The sequence below is a fragment of the Triticum dicoccoides genome, chromosome 2A, assembly GCF_002162155.2.
Source record: "Triticum dicoccoides isolate Atlit2015 ecotype Zavitan chromosome 2A, WEW_v2.0, whole genome shotgun sequence".
Classification (NCBI taxonomy): domain Eukaryota; kingdom Viridiplantae; phylum Streptophyta; class Magnoliopsida; order Poales; family Poaceae; genus Triticum; species Triticum dicoccoides.
Genome location: NC_041382.1, coordinates 25,434,918 through 25,458,156, shown reverse-complemented (window position 1 = coordinate 25,458,156; position 23,239 = coordinate 25,434,918). Strand labels below are relative to the sequence as shown.

Here is a 23,239-nt window from a genome sequence, read left to right as displayed (position 1 = left end):
CTTTAATTTGGAAATGTATTTTCTGTTTAATTTGGAAGTGGAAGCCCCGTAATCTATGGAAATTGAAGGTTTTTAATTTTACTGAAATTAAAGATGGTCCTGTGTGGCTCTGTTGTTTTCATTCAGTTTATAAGTGACTACAATTCCTGGCTACATAAGCGTCAGTCTGTCAAGTGTCAAGTGTCAAATTTCAGAGGACACTTGAAATCTAAGCATCAAAGAGGTTCAGTCAGTCTGTCCAGTGTCAACTAACACTTGAGATATTTGTCGAACACGTTCTGTAGTAGAAACGGAATCCTACATCTTCACCGGTATGGTTGTGCCAAATATGGTGTCCAAGCTTCCGTGTTTGCTGTTTTTGCTATCCAAAGGTCAAATATATGTGTGTGCAAGCTCATGTATGTGTTGTTTTTGGTATCCAAAAGTCAAATATAAGTTTGTACAAGCTCATGTATATGCTGTTTTTGGTATCCAAAAGTCAAATATATGTTTGTACAAGCTCATGTATGTGCTGTTTTTGCTATCAAAAAGTCAAATATATGCGTGTGTCCAAGTTCATGTGTGTGCTGTTTTTGTGTGCTAGGTAATGGAGCATGATAAGCAAGTGGAGAAGGATTATGAAGAGGAGGAAGAGAATGAGGAGGACGAGGATGAGCAAGGTACTGTGTTTGAGGAGGAGGAAGATTCTCATTTTGATGTCAAAGCACCAAGTGTTATGCTATGCAAAATTGCATTGTTTGGCTATCAACGTTCAATATTTTTGTTGTATAAAGTTCAAAGGAGGAGCTGTCCAAAATTCAAAATCAATGATGCCCAATTCTTTTCATCACTATGACCATTTTTAAACCATAGACTGCTAGATGTTGCGTTTTTTACAATATAAAGTGCTTCTTTTCCAAATTATGGCTTTAATTGTTGTAGAAGATCAAAACTGGTCTTTAAAAACAGGTTCTGTTACATCCCAGCTATTATGGCGCCAGCTGGCTCACGAGCCGGCTCGGTCTGAGCCGAGCCATAGCAAAAACGAGCCGAGCCGCCTAAAGCAGGCTCGTTGGCTGAGCGAGCAGAGCCGAGCCAAGCCGCTTGAGAGCGAGCCAAAGCCAGGCTCAGATCAAACTCGGCTCGGCTCGGCTCGTGTCCAGCCGTAGACACCCCGCCGCAGCTGGAGCGTCCGGCGGCCGGATGCATAAGCTGGACCTGAACTCCTCGAACGCAGAAGTAGGCAGGCCCTTCGTCAAGACATCGCCAAACTATTGCGATGTAGGGACGTGAAGCACACGGAGCTCGCCGAGAGCCACCTTCTCTCGAACGAAGTGGATGTCGAGCTCTATGTGCTTGGTTCGTCGATGGTGCACCGGGTTAGCCGCCATGTACACACTCGAGATATTGTCGCAGTAGACCACAGTCGCTTTGGGTAGCAAGACGTGGAGCTCGCCAAGGAGCTGGCGGAGCCAGCAACACTCCGCGACGATGTTGGCAACAGCGCGATACTCGGCCTCGGCGCTTGACCGAGACACTGTGGGCTGGCGCTTCGATGACCAGGAGATGAGTGCGTCACCGAGGGAGACGACGTAGCCCGATGTCGACCAACGCGTGTCCGGGCAGCCCGCCCAGTCTGCATCGGAGTAGGCGAGAAGATCCAGCGTCGGCGAGCGATGAAGATGGAGACCATAAGCAATAGCGCCTCGCAGGTACCGAAGTATGCGCTTCACCAGCGCGAGGTGCTGATTGCGCGGAGCGTGCATGTGCAGACACGCTTGCTGAACAGCATACGCGAGGTCGGGGCGAGTAATAGTCATGTACTGCAGTGCGCCGACGATGCTCCGATACTCAGAAGGATTGGCGACGGGAGTGCCATCGGAGCTGGAGAGCTTGGAGCATGTATCCACAGGTGTCGAGGCTGGGCAGCAACCAGTCATGTTGGCGCGATCAAGCAGCTCCTCCGCGTACTTGCTCTGGGATAGGAAGAAGCCACTGGCGCTGGAGCGGACCGAGATCTTTCATGGAAAACTCGGCGAAGAGGCGCTGTTGAAGACTATGTAGGAGCGAGCTTCAGGACGTGCTGAGGACGATGTCGTCGATGTAGAGAAGCAGGTATGTCGTGCCGCCGTCGCGGTGATAGATGAACAGCGACGGATCAGACTGGGCCGCCGCAAACCCGATGGTGCGCAGGAAGTTGGTGAAGCAGTCGAATTAGGCGCGCGGGGCCTGCTTGAGCCCATACAAGGACTTGTCGAGGAGGCAGACGTGGTCGGGGTGCGCGTCGTCGACGAAGTCGGCCGGCTGCTGACAGTAGACACGCTCCGTGAGCTGGCCTTGGAGAAAGGCATTATTGACATCCATCTGGTGCACAGGCCACTCGTGAGAAGCGGTGATAGTGAGGACGGCGCGAATGGTGGCAGACTTGACGAAGGGGCTGAGTGTTTCATCGAAGTCGACGCCGGGGCGCTGGGAAAAGCCGCGCACAACCCAGCGCGCCTTGTAGCGCTCCAGAGTGCCATCGGCTTTCAGTTTTTGCCGAAACACCCACTTGCCGGTGACAATGTTGGCGCCGGGAGGGCGCGGCACGAGTGTCCAGGTCCTGTTCGCCATGAGCGCCCGGTACTCCTCCTGCATTGCTATTAGCCTTGATGGATTGCGCAAAGCCATGCGCACAGTTTGGGAATAGGAGACATGGATGGATGTGTGGCGATGTGAGCATATTTGGGATTTGGGAGAAAAATGCCATCTTTGGCTCGCGTGACCATACGGTGTGTGGGCGCAAGCGGCGCGGGTGGGACTAGACGAACAGGTGGCGAAGGGTGTGCAGGACATGGGGGTGGAGAAGGGGGCGCCGGTGGCGTACTCGGGGATGATGCGTGGGTGGGGCGGTGAGGAAGATGGTGGCGGTGAGGAAGGCCCCGCCGTAGGAGGAGCCGAGGTGACTGGTGATGGTGAGGATGGAAGGATGAATGGGCGGGGGACATGTTCCTCGTCGTCGATGGACGGAGCGACTGGTGTGGGTGTATGGTAGGGGAACTGTTGCTCGTCGAAAAAGACATGGCGTGAAATGAGAACACGGCCAGTGGCACGGTTGTAGCACCGATACCCCTTGTGATCTTGGGAATAACCGAGAAACACGCATGGCGTCGAGCGCGGCGCAAGTTTGTGAAGTGCAGTGGCGGTGGTGTTCGGGTAACATAGGCATCCAAAGACGCGCAGCCCCGAATAGTCTGGATGAATGCCATAAAGAAGGAAAAACGGGGTGTGATTATTGCGTGGTTTGCATGGACGATGATTCAACAGAAACGTCGCGGCGCCAAGGGCTTCAGCCCAGAACCCGTTTGGCATGGAAGCGTGCACTAGCAGGGAGTGAACAGTGTCATTGAGCGTGCGCAGAATTCGTTCCGTGCGACCGTTCTGCGGCGAGGTGTAAGGACACGACATGCGCAGAACAATGCTGAGATCAAAGAGAAAGGCGCGCGAGGCATGGTTGTCAAACGCACGCCCATTATCAGTTTGAATGGCGAGAAGGGGGAGATTGAACTGACGCTGAGTGAAGGCACTGAATCGTTTCAGAGAGGGGAGGGCGTCAGAATTTGCATGCAAGGGAAACGTCCACACGAAGTGGCTAAAATCATCAAGCACCACTAAATAAAACTTGCAACCGGATAAGCTAGGTACGGGGGAGGTCCAAATATCACAACGTACAAGCTGAAAGGGAAAATACGAAATATGATTGGAATCTAAAAATGGAAATCTAGAATGTTTTTCTAATTGGCAAGAGTGGCAGGTGTGGGACGGCTTGGTGACAGCGGCAGGCTCGGCATGGCGAAGTGTGGTCGACAGGGCGTCGCGCCCCGGATGGCCGAGGCGTTGATGCCAGAGGTCGATGGCGGCGAAGGCGAAGTTGTGGTGCTTGGTGGGCGGAGTGATGGGGTAGAGGTCACCGTCGTCATTACATCGGAGGATCTCCTTCCTTGTGTGCCGTTCCTTCACAGAAAAGCCCATGTCATCAAACTCTACGTTAATGGGATTTTCACGGGTTAGAGCTTTAACAGAGACGAGGTTCTTGATGAGATCGGGACAGACAAGAACATGGTTGAGGTAGAGGGGTTCAGTGGTGGTGGGAAGCCTATGGGAACCGGTGTGCGTGACGGACAAGGACGATCCATCACCAACAACAATACAAGAAGAAGAAGAGGGACGGGAGTTGGCGATTATACCTCAGGACGAAGCCATGTGCGACGTAGCACCCGTGTCGAGGTACCACTCGGTGCCGGCAGGAGGAGCTGTTGTGGCTGACCGGACAACGCATTGAGCGCGTGGATCAGGGCGGACTGATCCCAGGCAGGCCCGCCAGTGTTGGAGACAGGCGGCGCAGCAGCGCCGTAGTACATGGGGGCGCCCGCAGGAGGCGCGGCCGGGTAGTGGGATGCAGAGCCGGCGAATGGGGCCGGAGCACCAGGGCGGGGGCCTAGGATGCCAGAGCCTGGGGCGTGAGGGCGGCAGGGCATGGCCCATGCATGGACCATCCCAGTCCACGGCGTGCCACTGGGCGCAGCGGGCGGGCGTGCTGGTGTCGACGAAGAAGCACCGCTCCCGCCGGTCTGGTAGGCAGGTGCCTTTCCCTTGCCCTTGTGGCGGTTGCCGCCGGTGTTACGGTTGCCGCCACCGCCGCTGCCCCCGCCGGAGCCCGAGCCGGAGTTGTAGCCAGAGGGCGCGCGCGAGACGTGAAGCGCCGTGTCAGCGGAGCCGTCCGGGTGAGCAGACTGCCGACTTTCCTCAAGCAGCAGCAAGGCACGGGAGGCCAGGAACGAGGGAAGCGGACGCTGCATGGTTAGGACGATGGGAATTGCATACTGGAGACGAGGAGCAAACCCACGAAACATGTTGAGCACCTGATCGCGGTCTGTGACATGCTCACCAAAGTCAGCGAGGCGATCGGCACACTCCTTCAGCCTGGCAAAGTAGGAGATCGCCGACCCCGTCCCTTGCTCGGTGCGGCGGAAGTCGGTGGCGAGGAAGACGACCTGGTGCTCCGCATTCTCCAGGAACAGTGTGGCGATGGAGCTCCAGATAGTGGCGGCAGTGGCGTTGCGCTGATGGACCAGGCCGAAGATCTCCTGGCTCACCCGGTTGTACAACCAGGATACGACGTGCGCGTCGTCTTGGAGCCAGTACGCCGAATTTGGCGAACACGACCTCAAAGAGAGTGCGCCACTGCGTGTAGTTGGGCGGGTTCAGCGAGAGAACTAGAGGCACATGCTGGTTTATGAAGATCCCAGCGAGCGGCGAGGCGAGGGCGGCCGCCGCGGCCGAGGCAGGGCCGCTCGGTGTGCGCAGCAGCAAGGCGCTGTCCTGGGAGGCGTTAGTAATGGCAGACGGGGTGAGGAGTGCGTTGGGGTTGGGAGCAGGGGCCTTGAGGGCAGTTGAGGGACCATGGCTAGTTGGGGGAGGAGGGGGTGGTGGTGGTGCGGCCATGGCGCCGGTGCAGAGCGTGGCAGCGGAAGAGTTAGAGGCTTAGGAGAGACGAAGCATCTGATACCATGTAGACTTATGAGAGAAAGAGATTGAGCACCGCAAGTGCTAGAGCTTGTATTCCTCAACTCATATAGGTACATGTTACAGCCGTTGTGCAGATCGTGCACGAGTGGGAGTAGTGCGCGATGTGCGCGTATAGGGAAAGACCGAGTCATGGTGGACCGGGTCAGCTAGGGCCTGACATGCGTTGACAAGAAGAGCACCGCGTCCTCAGCAGCAAGGACGGCATGACTGAGATGGCCATCTTCATGCTGCAGGACGACCATGAGCATGGTGTCTGGGCATTTCAGTACATGATCAAACTACCGGTGATGGAAATCAGGCGTTTCCACAAGCAAGGTGATTGGTGGGCGAAGATTGTCTCTGAGGAAGGAGACGTGCTTGTCAGCTGCCATGATCATCACCTGCAATGTGACAGAATGGGTAATTTGGTTGCGGACTTCAGGTATTATTATGGCATGCGCCGCCTGCCGGTTGTCATTTTTGATAGTTTCAAAGAGAGCCTTATCCACCATGTGTTTTTCCAAAAGATGACGAAGAAGACCTGATTCCTATCCACTCCTGAAGATCTCATTTTTTGTCATGTCAAGTGGAAGTAAGTTATTTCTTTGTACTTCTAAATTTCAATTAGCACGTTGCGCATGAAACGTCTTTAATCATCTTTAATTTAAAGAGCACACATAATTATGCATTATCATGTTATTCGCAAGAACACCAACTTACAACTGAATATGTCATTCGTATGTGCTACTAGATTATTATATATGTATGTAGAATTAAAGTTTGACATTACAAGCTAGCTGATGTAGTTGGCAAGTGTTATGACCGGTTTGGTCTATACTAGAAAGAGGCCCACCGGGCATTAGTATTAGGGGCTTGGCCCACAAATTATCTTAGGCAAGTTATTTTAGGCAAGTTATCTTAGGCTAAAGTTATAAATACTAGTTGTAAGACACGGTGGAAATCAAGCAATAAAGGTATTATCATCTTCTGTTGCCCGGCTCCCTGAGGAGCCGGAACCCTAGCCGCCGCCGCCTCTAAACCCTAGCCGCGACGGCGCCTGTCCGCCGGCGCGCCCGCTCAAGCCCTCGTCCCCCTCCTCCTTGCCCATACAATCTGCGCCGGAGGCCTGGTAGGAACCCTAGTCCTACCAATTTGGTATTCAGAGACACCAGCTCGATCATGTCGCTTCCTCCATCACCGTCGCCGCTGCCAAACACCACCGCCTCGCCTATGCTGTCGCCAGCCCCGTCCGCGTCCATACCGGCGCTCACATCTGGGACGGCCACCCCGACAGCGCCGACCGCCACCGCGGCAGAGCCGCCCCCCATCCTCTCGCCCGAGGAGGTCTCAAGCACCCTTCGGGAGCTCGTCCAGGCGGTCAAGGGCATCAGCCTCTACCTCGCCGGGAACCAGCCCCCGCCGCCGAACGCCGCCACCACCGCCTACGGGCCGCCGCCGCTCCCGTGGGCCGCCCCGACCTTCCAGTCGCCCTATGGAGGGTCGCCCCCGCCGCCGCTGCTGCTGCAGCATTACCCGACCGCGGGGCACCCTTGGCCCGCGTGGCCGGCTGCCACCGCACTGCTGGGGGACCCCTCCCAGCAGCTTCTCCAGGCGCCTCCGCCGGCTACTTCGACGCTGGCTGCGGCGCCGCAGCTCCTCTAGGCGCCGCCACCGTCAACTACATCTCCACCCGCGCCCAGGCCCACGGGTCGGCCCATGCACCAGGTGCTGTTTCCGCCATCACCGTCGCCAATTCCTGCGTGTGCGGCCGGCTCGTCTCTGGGCCCGGTGTATACCACGGCGCCGGAGCACCCGACGCCCTCCCTCCGGTTTGACCGTCCCTCTGGCTCGGCAACCTACGCCCCGGAGATCCCTGACCCAGCACACTCGCTGCTGCCGACTGCAGCAACCCCCGGGCACGGCGGTCCGACACCCCCTCGCTTCGCCAAACTGGACTTCGCCACCTACGAGGGCACGGAGGACCCGCTCAACTGGCTCAACCAGTGCGAGCAGTTCTTTCGCGGGCAGTGGACGCTCGCTTCGGATCGTACATGGCTCACGTCCTATCATCTCCGCGGCGCAGCGCAGACCTGGTACTATGCCCTCGAGCAGGACGAGGGCGGCATGCCACCATGGGAGCGCTTCCGGGAGCTCTGTCTTCTCCGGTTCGGGCCTCCTATCCGCGGGATCCGTCTGGCCGCCCTCGGCCGTTTACAGTTCACCTCCACGGTTCAGGACTACGCCGACCGCTTCCAGGCCCTGGCGTGCCGAGTTATTTGTGGGCGGTCTGCCGAGCGTCTCCGGGATTCAGCGCGCCGAGTTATTTGTGGACGGCCATGTACTACGCCCGAGCTTTCGAGCAGTGGGCCCAGGCACTGCAGCAACAGCCCGGACGGGGCGGCCGCCAGCCCAGTCGACCAGCGCCGACTTCCCCAGCACCGGGCTAGCCTCCTCCAGCCGCGACGACCACGCCCCTGGCCACCATGCGGACTTTCCGCCGGTTGTCACCGGCCAAGCAGCAGGAGCGTCGCCGTCAGGGACTCTGCTTCAACTGTGATGAGCCCTACACGTCGACCCATGTCTGCCCCCGCCTCTTTTGCTTGGAGACGGTCGAATACACCGAGGCGGACGACTCGACCGATGCGACACCACCACCCGAGGCGGCCGCCGACACGCCCGCGGATCCCATGGTGACGGCGTGCGTCATCTCCTTCCACGCCCTCTCCGGCATCCGTGGCGAGCGGACCATGCTGCTGCCGGTGACGATCCATGGCGAGCGGCTGGTGGCACTGCTGGATACTGGCTCCACCCATAACTTCTTGCCCGAGGAGACCATGCGTCGGCTAGCCCTTCCGACAACGGGCGGGGAGCGGTTGCAGATCACGGTGGCGAACGGCGATCGCCTCCGGTGTCATGGGCTCGTCCGTGACATTCCCATCTCCATTGGTGGCGAACACTTCTCCATTACCTGCGCAGGGATCGACCTCGGCTGCTTCGACTTCATCCTCGGGGTGGATTTTCTACGGACCCTCGGTCCCATCCTATAGGACTTCGACGCGCTTACAATGACGTTCTGGCGGCTGGGCCGCCGCATCCGGTGGGACGGCATTGGGTGCGCCGCGCCGGCCGTGCCACATCTCCACCTGGTCGCCGGATCCTCGGAGGCCGAGTAACCCCTGCTGGATTCCCTTCTGCAGCAGCACATCGACCTCTTCGACGACCCACGGGGTCTTCCACCCGCCCGGGTGTATGGCCATCATATTCACCTCATGCTGGGTACCCCTCCCGTGGCGGTTCGGCCCTACCGCTACCCTCAACTGCAGAAGGATGAGTTGGAGCGCCAGTGTGCCCTGATGCTCGCCGCGGGCATCATCCGGATCTCCACGTCACCCTTCACCGCCCCGGTGCTGCTCGTCCGCAAGTCGGACGGCAGTTGGCGTTTCTGCATCAACTACCGCGCCCTGAACGCGCTCACGCTCAAGGACAAGTTCCCTATACCGGTGGTGGACGAGCTCTTGGATGAGCTCCATGGGGCGTGCTTCTTCACCAAGCTCGATCTCCGGTCCGGCTATCATCAGGTGCGTATGCATCCCGACGACATCGCCAAGACGGCGTTTCGCACCCACCATGCCCACTTTGAGTTCTTGGTGATGCCATTCGGCCTCGCCAACGCCCCAGGGACTTTCCAAGCCCTGATGAATGACGTCCTCCGGCCCTACTTACGGCGGTTTGTGCTTGTTTTCTTTGATGACTTTCTTATCTATAGCGCCACCTGGGCCGAGCACCTCCAGCACGTCGCCATCGTCTTCAACGAGCTTCGGGCGCACCACCTCCACCTTAAGCGCTCAAAGTGCTTGTTTGGGACACCTACCGTCGCCTACCTCGGCCATGTCATCTCTGCCGACGGGGTGGCTATGGACGCCGACAAGGTGGCGGCCGTCTCCGCATGGCCGACACCTCGCTCGCCGCGGGCTCTCCGCGGGTTCCTCGGCCTCGCTGGCTACTACCGGAAATTTATCCGGGAGTTCGGGCTCATCGCGGCGCCCCTCACGCAGTTGCTTCGCCGCGACGCTTTCGCTTGGGACGATGAGGCGACGACGGCGTTCGAGGCCCTCAAGGGGGCCCTCACGACGGGCCCCGTCCTTCAGATGCCCGACTTCGACCGCCCGTTCGTGGTGGACTTTGACGCCTCGGGCGCTGGTTTCGGCGCCGTGCTTCATCAGGGCGATGGACCCCTCGCCTTCTTCAGCCGGCCTTTCGCTCCTCGCCATCTCAAACTGGCGGCATACGAGCGGGAGCTCATTGGCCTTGTGCAGGCCATTCGTCATTGGCGGCCGTACTTGTGGGGACGGTCCTTTCACATTCGCACGGACCACTACAGCCTGAAGTTCTTGCTGGACCAACGGTTGTCGACCGTGCCACAACACCAGTGGATCAGCAAGCTCTTCGGCTTCGACTTCTCCATTGAGTATCGGCCGGGCCGCCTTAACACCGTGGCCGACACGCTGTCCCGTCGTGACTCAGACATCGCTCCCTCCGTCGAAGAGTCCGCCGGGGCGGACCTGTGCATCTGCTCCGGGCCGACGTTCAATCTCTTCGCCGACATCCGCCGTGCAACTGCGACGGCCGATGACGCCGTCCTTCTTCGGCAGCAGCTCACGGCCGGCGACCTGGAGGAGCCGTGTCGCTTCTCTGACGGCCTGCTTCTCCATGGGCGCCGGATCTTTGTTCCGGCGCATGATGATCTCTGTCACCAGGTGTTACAGCTCGCCCACTCGGCAGGTCATGAGGGTGTGCAGAAAACCCTCCATCGTCTTCGCGCCGATTTCTACATCCCTGGCGATCGCGCCCTGGTCCGCGACTGGGTTCGGTCTTGTCAGACATGCCAGCACAACAAGACGGAGACCCTGCGGCAGGATGGGCTACTTCAGCCCTTGGAGGTGCCGTCTCAGGTCTGGGCGGATATCTCCATGGACTTCATCGAGGGCCTTCCCAAGGTGGGCGGCAAGTCGGTCATCCTCACGGTGGTCGACCGCTTCTCCAAGTACACCCATTTCATCACACTCGGCCATCCGTACACGGCGGCGTCCGTGGCCCGGGCCTTCTTCGACGGCATTGTGCGTCTACACGGGTTCCCTACTTCGATCATCAGTGATCGAGACCCTGTATTCACGGGCCATGTCTGGCGCGACCTCTTCAGGATGGCGGGTTTCCAGCTCCGCCTGAGTACGGCGTTCCATCCTCAGACAGACGGTCTGTCCGAGGTGGTTAACAAGGTCATTGACATGTATTTGCGATGTGTGACAGGTGATCGGCCTCGCGATCGCGCTTGGGTGGACTGGCTTTCTTGGGCGGAGTACTGCTACAACACCTCCTACCACTCCGCCCTGCGCGCTACATCGTTTGAGGTGGTCTATGGTCGACCACCCCCGCCTATACTACCGGTGGACCCGTTGACGGCTCGGACAGCGGTTGCGGGTGACCTTATTCGCACCCGCGACGAGATGCTTGCTGAGACCCGTCAGCGTCTCCTTCAGGCCCAACAGCTGGCCAAGCATTACTACGACGATCATCATCGCGAGGCGGAGTTCATGGTGGGTGACTGGGTGTGGCTGCATCTTCTCCACCGCTCTACGCAGTCGCTTGAACCGCGCGCCAAGCGCAAGCTCGGGCCTCGCTACGCCGGACCATTCCCTATTTTGGAGCGCATTGGGAAGGTGGCCTGTCGTCTTCAGCTTCCAGCCCGCGCTCGCATCCACGACGTCTTCCATGTGGGGCTGCTCAAGCCTTTTCATGGCGAGCCACCGGCGGCTCCTCCAGCGCTTCCATCAACTGCCGGTGGTCGCATTCTTCCAGAGCCGGCAAAGGTATTGCAGGCACAGCTTCGTCGTGGCGTCTGGTTCTCCTTGTTCAGTGGGCGGGCCTTGCGGAGGAGGAGGCTACTTGGGAGCAGCGTGAGGATTTTCTCCAACACTATCCAGACTTTCAGCTCGAGGACGAGCTGTTTGCGCAGGCGGGGAGAGATGTTATGACCGGTTTGGTCAATACTAGGAAGAGGCCCACCGGGCATTAGTATTAGGGGCTTAGCCCACAGGTTATCTTAGGCAAGTTATTTTAGGCAAGTTATCTTAGGATAAAGTTATAAATACTAGTTGTAAGACACGATTGAAATCAAGCAATAAAGATATTATCATCTTCTGTTGCCCGGCTCCCTGAGGAGCCGGAACCCTGGCCGCCGTCGCCTCTAAACCCTAGCCGCGACGGCGCTTGTCCGCCGGCACGCCCGCTCAAGCCCTCGCCCCACTCCTCCTTGCCCATACAATCTGCGCCGGAGGCCTGGTAGGAACCCTAGTCCTACCAGCAAGACCCTTTTATGTATTTTAGTTACGCAAAATTAATCGTTCCCCTGCAGTATTGGAAGTATCACAACTTCAAAATTGACTTCAGAATTTTCTTCCAAATAAAATTTCATCAACACAATATAGGTAATGGAAATAGTTTATGTTCAACTTTTAGATTCTGATTTTGATCGCACCGCTGATTACAGATGCATCTCCATTTTCTTAAAAAACAAATTCAGAATTTCTGTTAGTTAAGTTGTCGACCGATTTGGTGCTGGTTGTACAGAACATCTTGGATGTTAGCAATACGGCACGTAATCTAGGTAATGGGTAGTTTATGTTCATCTTCTATCTTCTGATTTTGATCGCACCGCTGATTACAGATGCATATCTATTTTCTTAAAAAACAAATTCAGAATTTCTGTTGGTTAAGTTGTGGACGGGAAAATATATAAGAAAGGTCAACCAAGGCGCTCTCATCTGCGACCGCGACACCCCCGCGGGCGGCCGGCCGCGCCTCCCCTCCTCCCCCGCGCGCGTCCCCCTCCCCACTCCTCCTCCCTGCCGCCATCACGGGCACCCGCCTCGGGCCTGGCCCGGTCGACGTTGGTGGCGGCGGCCTCCGGCCCTTCCCCGTCTAGGGTTTCTCCGGCGCGGGACGGAGCGGCTCCCGGTGGTGTCTTCAGGCGGCGGCGGTCCTGCGTGGCGGCGGGGTGTCCTGTCGCAGGCGGGGGCGGACTCTGGGCGGCGGCGGCGCCGTTGGCTGCGGGGCAGCGCGGCGGCACGGGCTGGCAGCGTCCGCCCGGCGCAGATCTGGGCCCTTCGGGCTCCATCTGGGTCGGGGCGGGCCGGCGACAGGCATGGCGTCAGCGTGGCCTTCAGGAGGCGGTGGCGAGCTGCGATGATGGGCGGGTTGCTGGCGGCGTCGACGCCAACTTGCTGCAGCGTGGCCGGCGGGGATTAGCAGGCCCGTTTCAGGCCTGGCCGGGCCAGGGGTGGCCTGGTATGCCCCGCTGCCGTGTCTGGACAGCTACCGCGACGATGCCGGAGGCGCGGGCCTCCCGCGCGACGGCGGTCGGGGTGGTTCCCTCCCGCTCGGCCTTGATGCTGCTGCTCCCGTCGCTCGGATCTTTTCTCCGGTCTTCTTGGCCTCGTGGTGGTGTTCGCAGCGAGACGGTGTTGGTGGCGGCGCAACCGTGATGGCACATAGTTGGGCGGTGGTTTGGCTGGTTGGTTCCGATTGGCTGGTGGGGTTTGGCGTGCGGGAGAAATCCTTGCCGGGTCGTCCGGCTCCGATGCGGTGACACCGGCGGGTGCCACTATCCCTTCTTGGAGGGTGTCGGGAGTAGCTATCCCCCACATCCCTCTGCGTACTGGGGAAAACCCTAGGACTTGTCCGGGCAGCAGCGTCGTTGGCGTCGCATCCCTTCTTGGAGATGATGCTTAGTTCGCAGTAGATCGGAGCCTCGGGCTGTGGTGGTTTGGTTCCGGAGGGCGCAGCAGTCGCGGGTTTTCCACGCTTTGTCGAGCTGCCGCCGTTGGCATTTTTTCTTCTTCTTTTTCTTGGGCTTGTTGTGCTGCTCGTCCCAGCATTGTGATATGTACAATGATGATTTTCTTTGGAATACAAAGCGGGGGAAACCCTTTTTCGATAAAGTTGTGGACCGATTTGGTGCGTAGTACAGAACATCTTGAATGCTAGCAGTACGATTTTTCCAATGGGGCTTATTAAGATAGTACTAGTATGTTCTGTAGACCACGGAGAATAGATCTATGTACACTGGCGCTTGTTATTTTGCTTCCATTCATTTTCATGAACCTGGCTTGGATGAATGACCAAGAAATACAATTATTATTGAAAGTTGTATTGCTGCATATTTCACCTTATCACCAGTGCAAGCAATTTTACTACCAGTACCAAAACAACTTAATCCATTTCTCCCATGGGGCTTATGAACATAGTACTGCTTACATTCATTTACATGGTCCTGGTTTGGATGAATGACCAAGAATGCAATTTAAATTCAAGGTGGTAATACTGCATGGTTCACCTTGTCACCAATGAAAGCAATCTTACTAACAGTACCAAAACAATTCAATCCTTTTCATCGATCCATTGCACAAGTCCGACCAATTTCATCCAGTAAAACAACTGATTACTCCTGTTATCCAAAATAAAAACTTGTCTAGCTAAAATCTCGAACAAACACGAGCCACAGCCCACGGACAGCGACTCAGTAGATGAGCGTGGTGGTGCTGTTGCCGAGCAGCTCCTGCTGGGCCCTGAACTGCTTCCACTCGTCGAGCACGCCGGCGAGCGTGTCGATCTTCTTCTGCAGACCGATGACGCAGTTGGCGTGGTACGTGCACACCTCGTAAAAATTCTTCTTGTTCTCGCACACGCCGCTGAAGTAGACGGTGTCGATCAGCATCAGCGTCACCCCGTGCCGCGCCGACAGCTCCTTCTTCACCTCGCCGAACACGAACTGGTCATGCTCCCCGGGGTACCGGTTCCTCGCCTGGTACCAGTCCTGGAAGAAGGCCAGCGTCCGCGCGTTGGGCCTCGCGTACACGAAGCCGCCGTTGGCCGCCTTGTCGAGGTCATAGGGATTGTTGCCCAAGAACTGGTCGCACGCCAAGGCGATGTCGGCGGCGACGGGGAAGCGCAGCAGCGGGTTCCGGAACCACACGATGTCCACGTCTGTGAACACAAAGCCGAAGCCCAGCCCCAGCACCCGCGCCTGGAACCGGTTCCGCGCCCACATCAGCTCCACGTAGTCCTTGCTCATGAACGTCACCTCCCCCGCCGCCGTTCCTCCAGGCTCGCCGTCGCTGCTGCGGCCACCGCTGCCCAGCGGGTAGCAGAGCGGGTGCATGTGCTGGCACCGCTCCAGCGCCTTGGCGTCCATGGCCACGATCACCAGGTGCTTCAGCAGGGGCTGCGTCCGAACGCCCAGCCTGAAGCTCTCCAGGAAGAGCTCCAGGAGCGACCCCGGCAGCGTCAGCGCCTCGTTGACGAAGGTCAGTATGACCGTCTTGTCCTCCATGGCCGCGCTTCTCAGAAGCTCCACAAGAAGGCTGTCTTCTTCTTTACTCTTCACGGCCGGAACCTGCATGCAGCGCCAAAGTTCTGCAGAGTCAGACATGCACAAGGAAAACTAGTTAACCAAGAGACAATGATCAAAAGAGGAAGATAATGCATGTACCATGCTGAGGTTTTTTCTGCTCATGAGATGTGTTTGGCTTCCATTGTTGTCCAAGGCCAGCTCGGGGCTGCACGTGCAGTTGGGAGCAGACGACGGCACCAGCAGCACGACAAAGGCGGCCGTGATCGCTGCTCCCACAACGAAACCCAATAAATCCCTCAGCGAGTACATTACTGCAGCCTGCTGGTGATGGAACAGAAATTCCAAACTGTTAGACAGTCTCAGCTTCCAAGAGCCCAGAGCACAGTACAACTGTACCCTGTGGTATAGCACTAGTGCTTATGAAGTGGACTTCGATGCGCAACGAGGCCAAGATTTCAGATCTTCTTCTGTCACAACAAAGAAAAAGGAAAGGAGATCTCGAGACGTTTGGGCAATTAATACAACAGTTGACTAGACTTGATCTTTCTTTCTTTATCACACTGACTATGAACTGCAATCGCTCACGCACACAGAATCCGATGAATTTGAGGGGGCTAGATTTGTCGATTGCTGATCTGGATTGTCATGAGATGCGCAACTTGGCAAGTCATACACTGGGAGCGTCTTATCAGTTTATTCGTGGGATGGCAGAGAAATCAAGGTGTCGAGATAGAATTGGTCTGACTAGTAGTATAAAATAGAGTTGCAGAAAACTGACAAAAGGGTAACTAGCTTTCTGTTCAGTTCAGACTTTATGCTAAAATTTGCATGATAGACAGTTCTGGTGGATTAATTCCACTACTCTTTATTCTGAGGCTCTTGTGTTGTTGGTGCTTGCTTTGTTTCAGCTTCTTTGTACAGATTTTGTTGTTGTTGTTGTTGTTATTGTTGTTGTTTATGTGCTGCAGCCTCTCAGTTAAATTTGTTTTCACTGTTTGTGTATCACGCTTTGAGCAGACCCATGCACAGATCTAGATTCCCATGCATATAACCGACATAATTAAGTTTCAATTCATTGATCTGTTTAACTTACTAACTCTTGCTCTGGCTCTACTTGCTGCTTTCAGGCAATGGTGAAGTACTTCAATTGTAGCCCATGTCTCAGGGTGGACGACACAAGCGGTCTTTCGGACCGGCTCGTGGCCTGCTCGGTCCTGGCCAGCTCGGGCCTAGCCCGCTCAAAAATTCAGTCGGTCCGAGCTCAAGAAACAGGCCCGACAAAGCTTCGTTCCGGTCCGGGCTTTAACCGAGTCGACCGAGCGGACCGAGAAAACGTAGTCACCGCCGCTGCCGCTCCTCGTCGTCGCGGCCAGGCAGCCTCCGGGTGAACCATCATGTCCCCGAGCTTCTCCTATTCTTCCTTCCTCTCCTCCCCATGCGCCATAGCCTCTTGCTGCCACTCGCCATCGCTGCCGTGCTTGCACCGCCGCCAATCTGGAGTTCTCGACCATGGCCATGGCTGTCGTATGAGCGCAGCTCGCACACTGGCCACCAGGTAGGCGAACGTCTCGCAGGCGCCACCAAGATGAACTGGACGGCCTCTTGCATGTGTGGGCGCTTCACCAGGTTCGCCATGGTGTACTGCAGCTCCGAGGCCACTGTTTGAGTTTATGCACTGACGAACTCGGCGCACAAGCCCACGATTTCTCCGTCGGCGAGCCAACGTTGCCGCCTTCAATTTCTACCGTTGTGGTCTTCTAGGACCCAGAGGGCGAGGAGTGACCCCCAAACGGTCCGGTCACAGAAAAGCAGCTCGTTGGACAGCTCGGTCCGGTCCGGACCGGACCGCTGGCAGCCGGTCCAAATGACGGCTCGGACCGGCCCAGACCGTGTCCACCCTGACCCATGTCTAGTGCCTAGTTCTTTACTACAGTAGGAAGATCAATTAATACAAGTAGGAAGATCAATTAATACAACAGTTGACCATATTTGATCTATCTTTCTCTATCCCATTAGTCAACCCACGAGTAGCAAGTGAAGTGTACAAGTCGTCGCTGGGCTGGAGACATGGCGGGGTAAAAATTGGTGGCCGGAAACAAATATGCTAGCGATGACGACAAGCTTATTCCTACTTCGCTTTGTTGCTGTGTGAAGATGGAGGCTGCCTCTAGTCTTTGATCCTCTTTATATGAAGATTCTATGCTGCGTTTATGCTTCCTAGGTTGTAGCTTTTGCGCTTTGTCTCGTCTCTCTGAAGCTGCTGATGCCGTGTTGCTCACCGAGTAGTGTGCCCCTTTCGTCTTAGCCTTGCTGGTTGCGGCGCTGCTGCTGCTCATGTATGATCTTATCATCAGGATGTTCTCGTTTATGGTTGTTTACTTGCAGCACACTAGTAGAAAACAGGGCTTTAGTTCGGGCAGGGCAAGCCCATTAGTCCCGATTCAGTCACGAACCGGGACCCATGGGGCATTCGTCCCGGTTCTTTAGCCCAGGGGGCCGGCCGCAGCCTCGTGGGCATTGGTCCCGGTAGGCACGAACCGGGACCAATGGGCCTCGCTCCTGATCCATAAACATTGGTCCCTGTTCTTGGCTAGAACCGGGACAGAAGGCTGTGTTTTAGTCCCAGTTCCAGCCACGAACCGGTACAAATGAGTTGTCTATATATACCCCGTCGCCGCAGCAGAGCACTCCATAATGCTATGTTTTTTCTGGCCGGCGAGGAGAGGGCATTTGGGTGCTCTAGATCACCTCCTATGCACATGAGGTGTTCGATGAAATGCGCGAGACACGCTAGTTAAACTTTCTCCTCTCGAAGCTCGACCTTCAAGCTCCATTTTCCCCGAGATTTGTCTAGATTTAGCGGTCCGTCATGTCCCGTCCCCGTCTTCACCGCCGTCAATCGCCCGCCCCGATCTCGTCGCCTGCACCACTATGGTGAGCCTCTTGTTCTTATCTTCTTCTGAAAGAAAAAAATTCTGACTTTAGGTACATACTTGTCTAATTTTCTTACTTTTATTATTGCTTGTTATTATATAGTGCGATGGTTTTGGTATCCGCCCCCGTCGGCCCTTGTCCTGGCTATGATTCGGATGTGGTATATATATTATCTTTTATAACTACTTGGTTCATTTATAGTTTATGACAATTATGCCCATCAAGTTGACATAGATATTATTTATGTAGGAGATAGTTGAACCGGAAATTCCAACCGACCCTATTGTCGAGAGGTTAAATTTAGTTGAAGAAGAAAACAATTACTTGAAGGAAAAAATAAAAAATTGAGGAGGAGAAGATGATATTGGAGTTGCATGTTGCGGATGTCGTCGATGATCACAAGATCAAGATGGATGCAATGCGGTTGAAGATTACAAAGATTAGAAAATATGTCATTCATACCGAGGCTTGGTATCATTATGCCGTTGGATCAATTTTTACCTTGGTTGTGATTATGATCGCATTTGTTGTTGCATTGAAAGGTTTTCCATAGTTTCAATGTATGGTTTAACTAGATGCTCTCGAGAGCTATATATTTTTCAATGAGAACTATGTATGTACTTTGTTTTAATGTGATTATGAAGTTCTATTAATTTGGTTAGTTATCTATTCATGAGAGCTATATGTACTAAATTGATGATGTGACTTTGAATGGTTCATTTTGAACACAGAAAAACTATGGAGTTCAAACAAGTTCAAAAAAATGAAATCCCTTTGTAACAGATGAGTTTCCGTATGAAACCCTGATACTTCGATACAGATTATTCGTTTTGTACACGAAGTGCATCCATTTTTTGTCGTAACCCTCTCTACTTTCTTGCACATGCTATATGGGTGAAATGATGATACCATGCCAACTTTCAGCTTTTTCAGAGTTCATTTGTAGTGCTTTTCAATTTCAGGGTCTTATAACTGGAAAAAAATAAGTAAATGCATGAAAAATAACAAATGAAGTCAGAAAGGGTTGAAAATTGATGATGTGGCTTTGAATGTTGCATTTTGAACACATAAAAACTATGGAGTTCAAACAAGTTCAAAAAAATGAAATCCCTTTGTAACAGATGAGTTTCCGTGTGAAACCATGATACTTCGAAAGAGATTGTCCGTTTTGTACACGAAGTGCATCCATTTTTTGCCGTAACTCTTTCTACGTTCTTGCACATGCTATATGGGTGAAATGATGATACCATGCCAACTTTCCACCTTTTGAGAGTTCATTTGTAGTGCTTTTCAATTTCAGGGTCTTATAGCTGAAAAAATCAGTAAATGCATGAAAAATAACAAATGAAGTCAGAAAGGGTTGAAAATTGATGATGTGACTTTGAATGGTGCATTTTAAACACACAAAAAGTATGGAGTTCAAATAAGTTCAAAAAAATGAAATCCCTTTATAACAGACAAGTTTCCGTATGAAACCCTGATACTTCGAAAGAAATTGTCTGTTTTGTGCACGAATTGCATCCAGTTTTTGCCGTAAGCCTCTCTAGTTTCTTGCACGTGCTATGTGGGTGACATAACAATACCATGCCAAATTTCAACCTTTTCTGAGTTCATTTGTAGTACTTTTTAATTTCAGGGTCTTATAGCTGAAAAAATCAGTAAATGCATGAAAAATAACAAATGAAGTCAGAAAGGGTTGAAAATTAATGATGTGGGTTTGAATGGTGCATTTTGAACACAGAAAAACTATGGAGTTCAAACAAATTCAAAAAACTGAAATCCCTTTGTAACAGACGAGTTTCCGTATGAAACACTGATACTTCGGAAGAGATTGTCCGTTTTGTGCACGAATTGCATCAAGTTTTTGCCATAAGCCTCTCTAGTTTTTTGCACATGCTATATGGGTGAAATGATGATACCATGCCAACTTAAACCTTTTCAGAGTTCATTTGTAGTGCTTTTCAATTACAGGATCTTATAGCTGAAAAAAAACAGAAAATGCATGAAAAATAACAAATGAAGTCAAAAAGGGTTGAAAACTGATGATGTGGCTTTGAATGGTGCATTTTCAACACAGAAACACTATGGAGTTCAATTAAGTTTAAAAAATGAAATCCCTTTATAACAGACGAGTTTCCGTATGAAACCCTGATACTTCGAAAGAGATTGTCCGTTTTGTACACGAAGTGCATCCAGTTTTTGCCGTAACACTATCTACTTTATTGCACATGCTATGTGGGTGAAATTATGATACCATGCGAACTTTCAACCTTTTCAGAGTTCATTTGTAGTGCTTTTTAATTTCAGGGTCTTATAGCTGAAAAAAATCAGGAAATGCATGAAAAATAACAAATGTATTCAAAAAGGGTTGAAAATTGATGATGTGGCTTTGAATGGTGCATTTTGAACATAAAAAAGTATGGAGTTAAAATAAGTTCAATAAAATGAAATCCCTTTATAACAGACGAGTTTCCGTATGAAACCCTGATACTTCGAAAGAGATTATCCGTTTTGTACACGAAGTGCATCCATTTTTTGCCGTAACCCTGTCTACTTTCTTGCACATGCTATATGGGTGAAATGATGATACCATGCCAACTTTCAGCCTTTTCAGAGTTCATTTGTAGTGCTTTTCAATTTCAGGGTCTTATAGCTGAAAATAATCAGTAAATGCATGAAAATTTAATAGCAAAAAGAATTATCATAAAATAAAATAAATAATTAATTTGAAACAAAATAATATAAACTTTAATAAAATATATAAGTATAAACAAAACGAAATAAAATAAAATAAAATAAACTTTAATAACATAAATAAAATTTATGAAACTAAAATTATCCAAGTATTTTCTGTTCAAAACATTATAAGCAACCTCTAAAATTTATGAAACTAATATTATGTAAAATTGATGAAACTAAAATTATGAAAGTATTTTCTGTTCAAAATCATTAAAAGCAAAAAGAATTTTCATAAAGAACTTTTTTTGTTAGAAATTTTAATAGCAAAAAGAATTATCATAAAATAAAATAAATAAGTAATTAGAAACAAAATAAAATAAAATAAATAAGTATTTTGTTGTAAGTAGAAACAAAACAAAAAAATAAAGCAAAAAAGAAACAAAAAAACTGGGAAAAAATAAAAAATTTGCCACCTACTGGCCACCACGGCCTGAATACGACTAAAAACCCATCCATGGGCCAGGATTCAGGCCCGCAGAAGGCCCAATGGGCCCATCATGCATAGCAGTTACAATTAGGCCTGTAAGTCTGCAATGGAGAGGAGCTCGAGAGGGGTGCGGCAGTGGGGCTTATAAACCACTGCGCGCCCCTCTCAACTAGCGAGGTGAGACTAAACTCCCACCACCATCCCGCTGTGCAAGGCCTTTGGTCCCGATTAGTGGCACCAACCGGGACTAAAGGGGTGCATTGGTACCGATTCGTGGCACCAACCGAAACCATTGCCCCCCTAGTCCCGGTTGGTGCCACCAACCGGGACCAATGGTCGCCGCTTCCCGCCCTTTGGGCTGCTGAAAAGAGGCCTTTGGTCCTGGTTGGTGGCACCAACCGAGACTAAAGGGGGCATTGGTCCCAGTTTGTGCCACGAACCAGGACCAATGCTCTTGGTATATAAGTGGCACTTAGAAATTTTGCAGAGTTCATCACACCAGTTGCCCCCGAAGACGCCGAGCATATCGACGCCCTTTGAATGGTGCATTTTGAACACAGAAAAAAAATCTAGAGTTGAAATAAGTTCAAAAAACGAAATCCCTTTGTAACTGACGAGTTTCCGTATGAAACCCTCATACTTCGAAAAAGATTGTCCGTTTTGTACACGAAGTGCATCAGTTTTTGCCGTAACCCTCTCTACTTTCTTGCAAATGCTATGTGGGTGAAATAATAATACCATGCCAACTTTCAACCTTTTTAGAGTTCATTTGAATTGCTTTTCAATTTCAGGGTCTTATAGCTCAAAATAATCAGTAAATGCATGAAAAATAACAAATGAAGTCAGAAAGGGTTGAAAATTGATGATGTGGCTTTGAATGGTGCATTTTGAACACAAAAAACTCTAGAATTCAAATAAGTTAAAAAAATGAAATCCCTTTGTAACAGACGAGTTTCCGTATGAAACCCTCATACTTCGAAAAAGATTGTCCGTTTTGTACACGAGGTGCATCTAGTTTTTGCCGTAACCCTCTTTACTTTCTTGCACATGCTATGTGGATGAAATGATGATACCATGCAAAAAGAAAATTAACTAAAAAACTTCTATAAAACTCTAGTAGCAAAAGGAATGAACTAAAAAGTATTTATAAACCTCTCGTATTTTTTAAACTAAAATTATATAAAATTCATGCCACTGAAATTATCAAAGTATTTTCTGCTCAAAACATGAAAAGTAGAAAGAAAAACAAAATAAACTTTAATAAATAAGTAGAAACAAAATTAAATAAATTAAAATTTAATAAAATAAATAAGTAGAAACAAAATAAAATAAAATAAACTTTAATAAAATAAATAAGTAGAAACAAAATAAACCAATTAAAATTTATTAAAATAAATAAGTAGAAACAAAATAAAATAAACTTTATAAATTAAAGAAATATAAACAAAATAAATAAACTTTAATAAAATAAATAAACTTTAATAAATTAAATAAAAATAGCAACAGTAAGTTTTTTGTTGTAAGTAGAAACAAAATAAAATAAATAAAGCAACAATTTTTTTTAAAAAAATGCCAACTACTAGGCCACCACGACCCGAATACGACTAGAAAACCTACCATGGGCCAAGATTCAGGCCCGTAGAAGGCCGAGTAGGCCCATCAGGCATAGCAGTGACAATTAGGCCGGTAAGCCTGCAATCAAGAGGAGCTGAGAGGGGTGCGGCAGTGGGGCTTATAAACCACTTTGCGCCCCTTTCAACTAGTGAGGTGGGACTAAAGTTTTGGCCACCCGGAGCACAAGGCCTTTGGTACCGGTTGGTGGCACCAACCGGTACCAAAGCGGGGCATTCATACCTGTTGGTGCACCAACCGGTACCAAAGCGGGGCATTCGCACCTGTTGGTGCCACCAACTGGTACAAATGCCCCACTTTGGTATCGGTTGGTGCCACCAACCGGGACCAAAGGCCACCACTTCCCGCCCTTTGGGCTGCTGAAAAGGGACCTTTGCTCCCGGTTGGTGGCACCAGCCGAGACTAAAGGGTTCATTGGTCCCGGTTGGTGTCACGAACCAGGACCAATGCTCCTGGTATATAAGTAGCACTTAGCAATTTTGCAAAGTTCATCGCCACAGTTGCCCCCGACGATGCCGAGACGCCTCCAGGCTGCCCCGCCACCGCCCGCCGCCCCCGCCGTCGCCGTCGCC

General features: G+C 52.0%; 1 protein-coding gene across 1 annotated transcript in view; it reads right to left on the bottom strand.

Annotated features, from left to right (window-relative positions):
- Positions 1 to 13,945: 13,945 nt before the first annotated feature.
- Positions 13,946 to 23,239, bottom strand: part of LOC119357481 — a 17,713-nt gene continuing 8,419 nt past the window's right edge. The window contains exons 2-3 of the mRNA XM_037624414.1: positions 15,074 to 15,281; positions 13,946 to 14,977 (exon numbers count right to left, since the gene is read on the bottom strand). Coding sequence (XP_037480311.1) covers positions 14,102 to 14,977; positions 15,074 to 15,281 — 1,084 coding nt within the window. The 3' untranslated portion in view covers positions 13,946 to 14,101. The remainder of the gene's footprint in view (positions 14,978 to 15,073; positions 15,282 to 23,239) is intronic.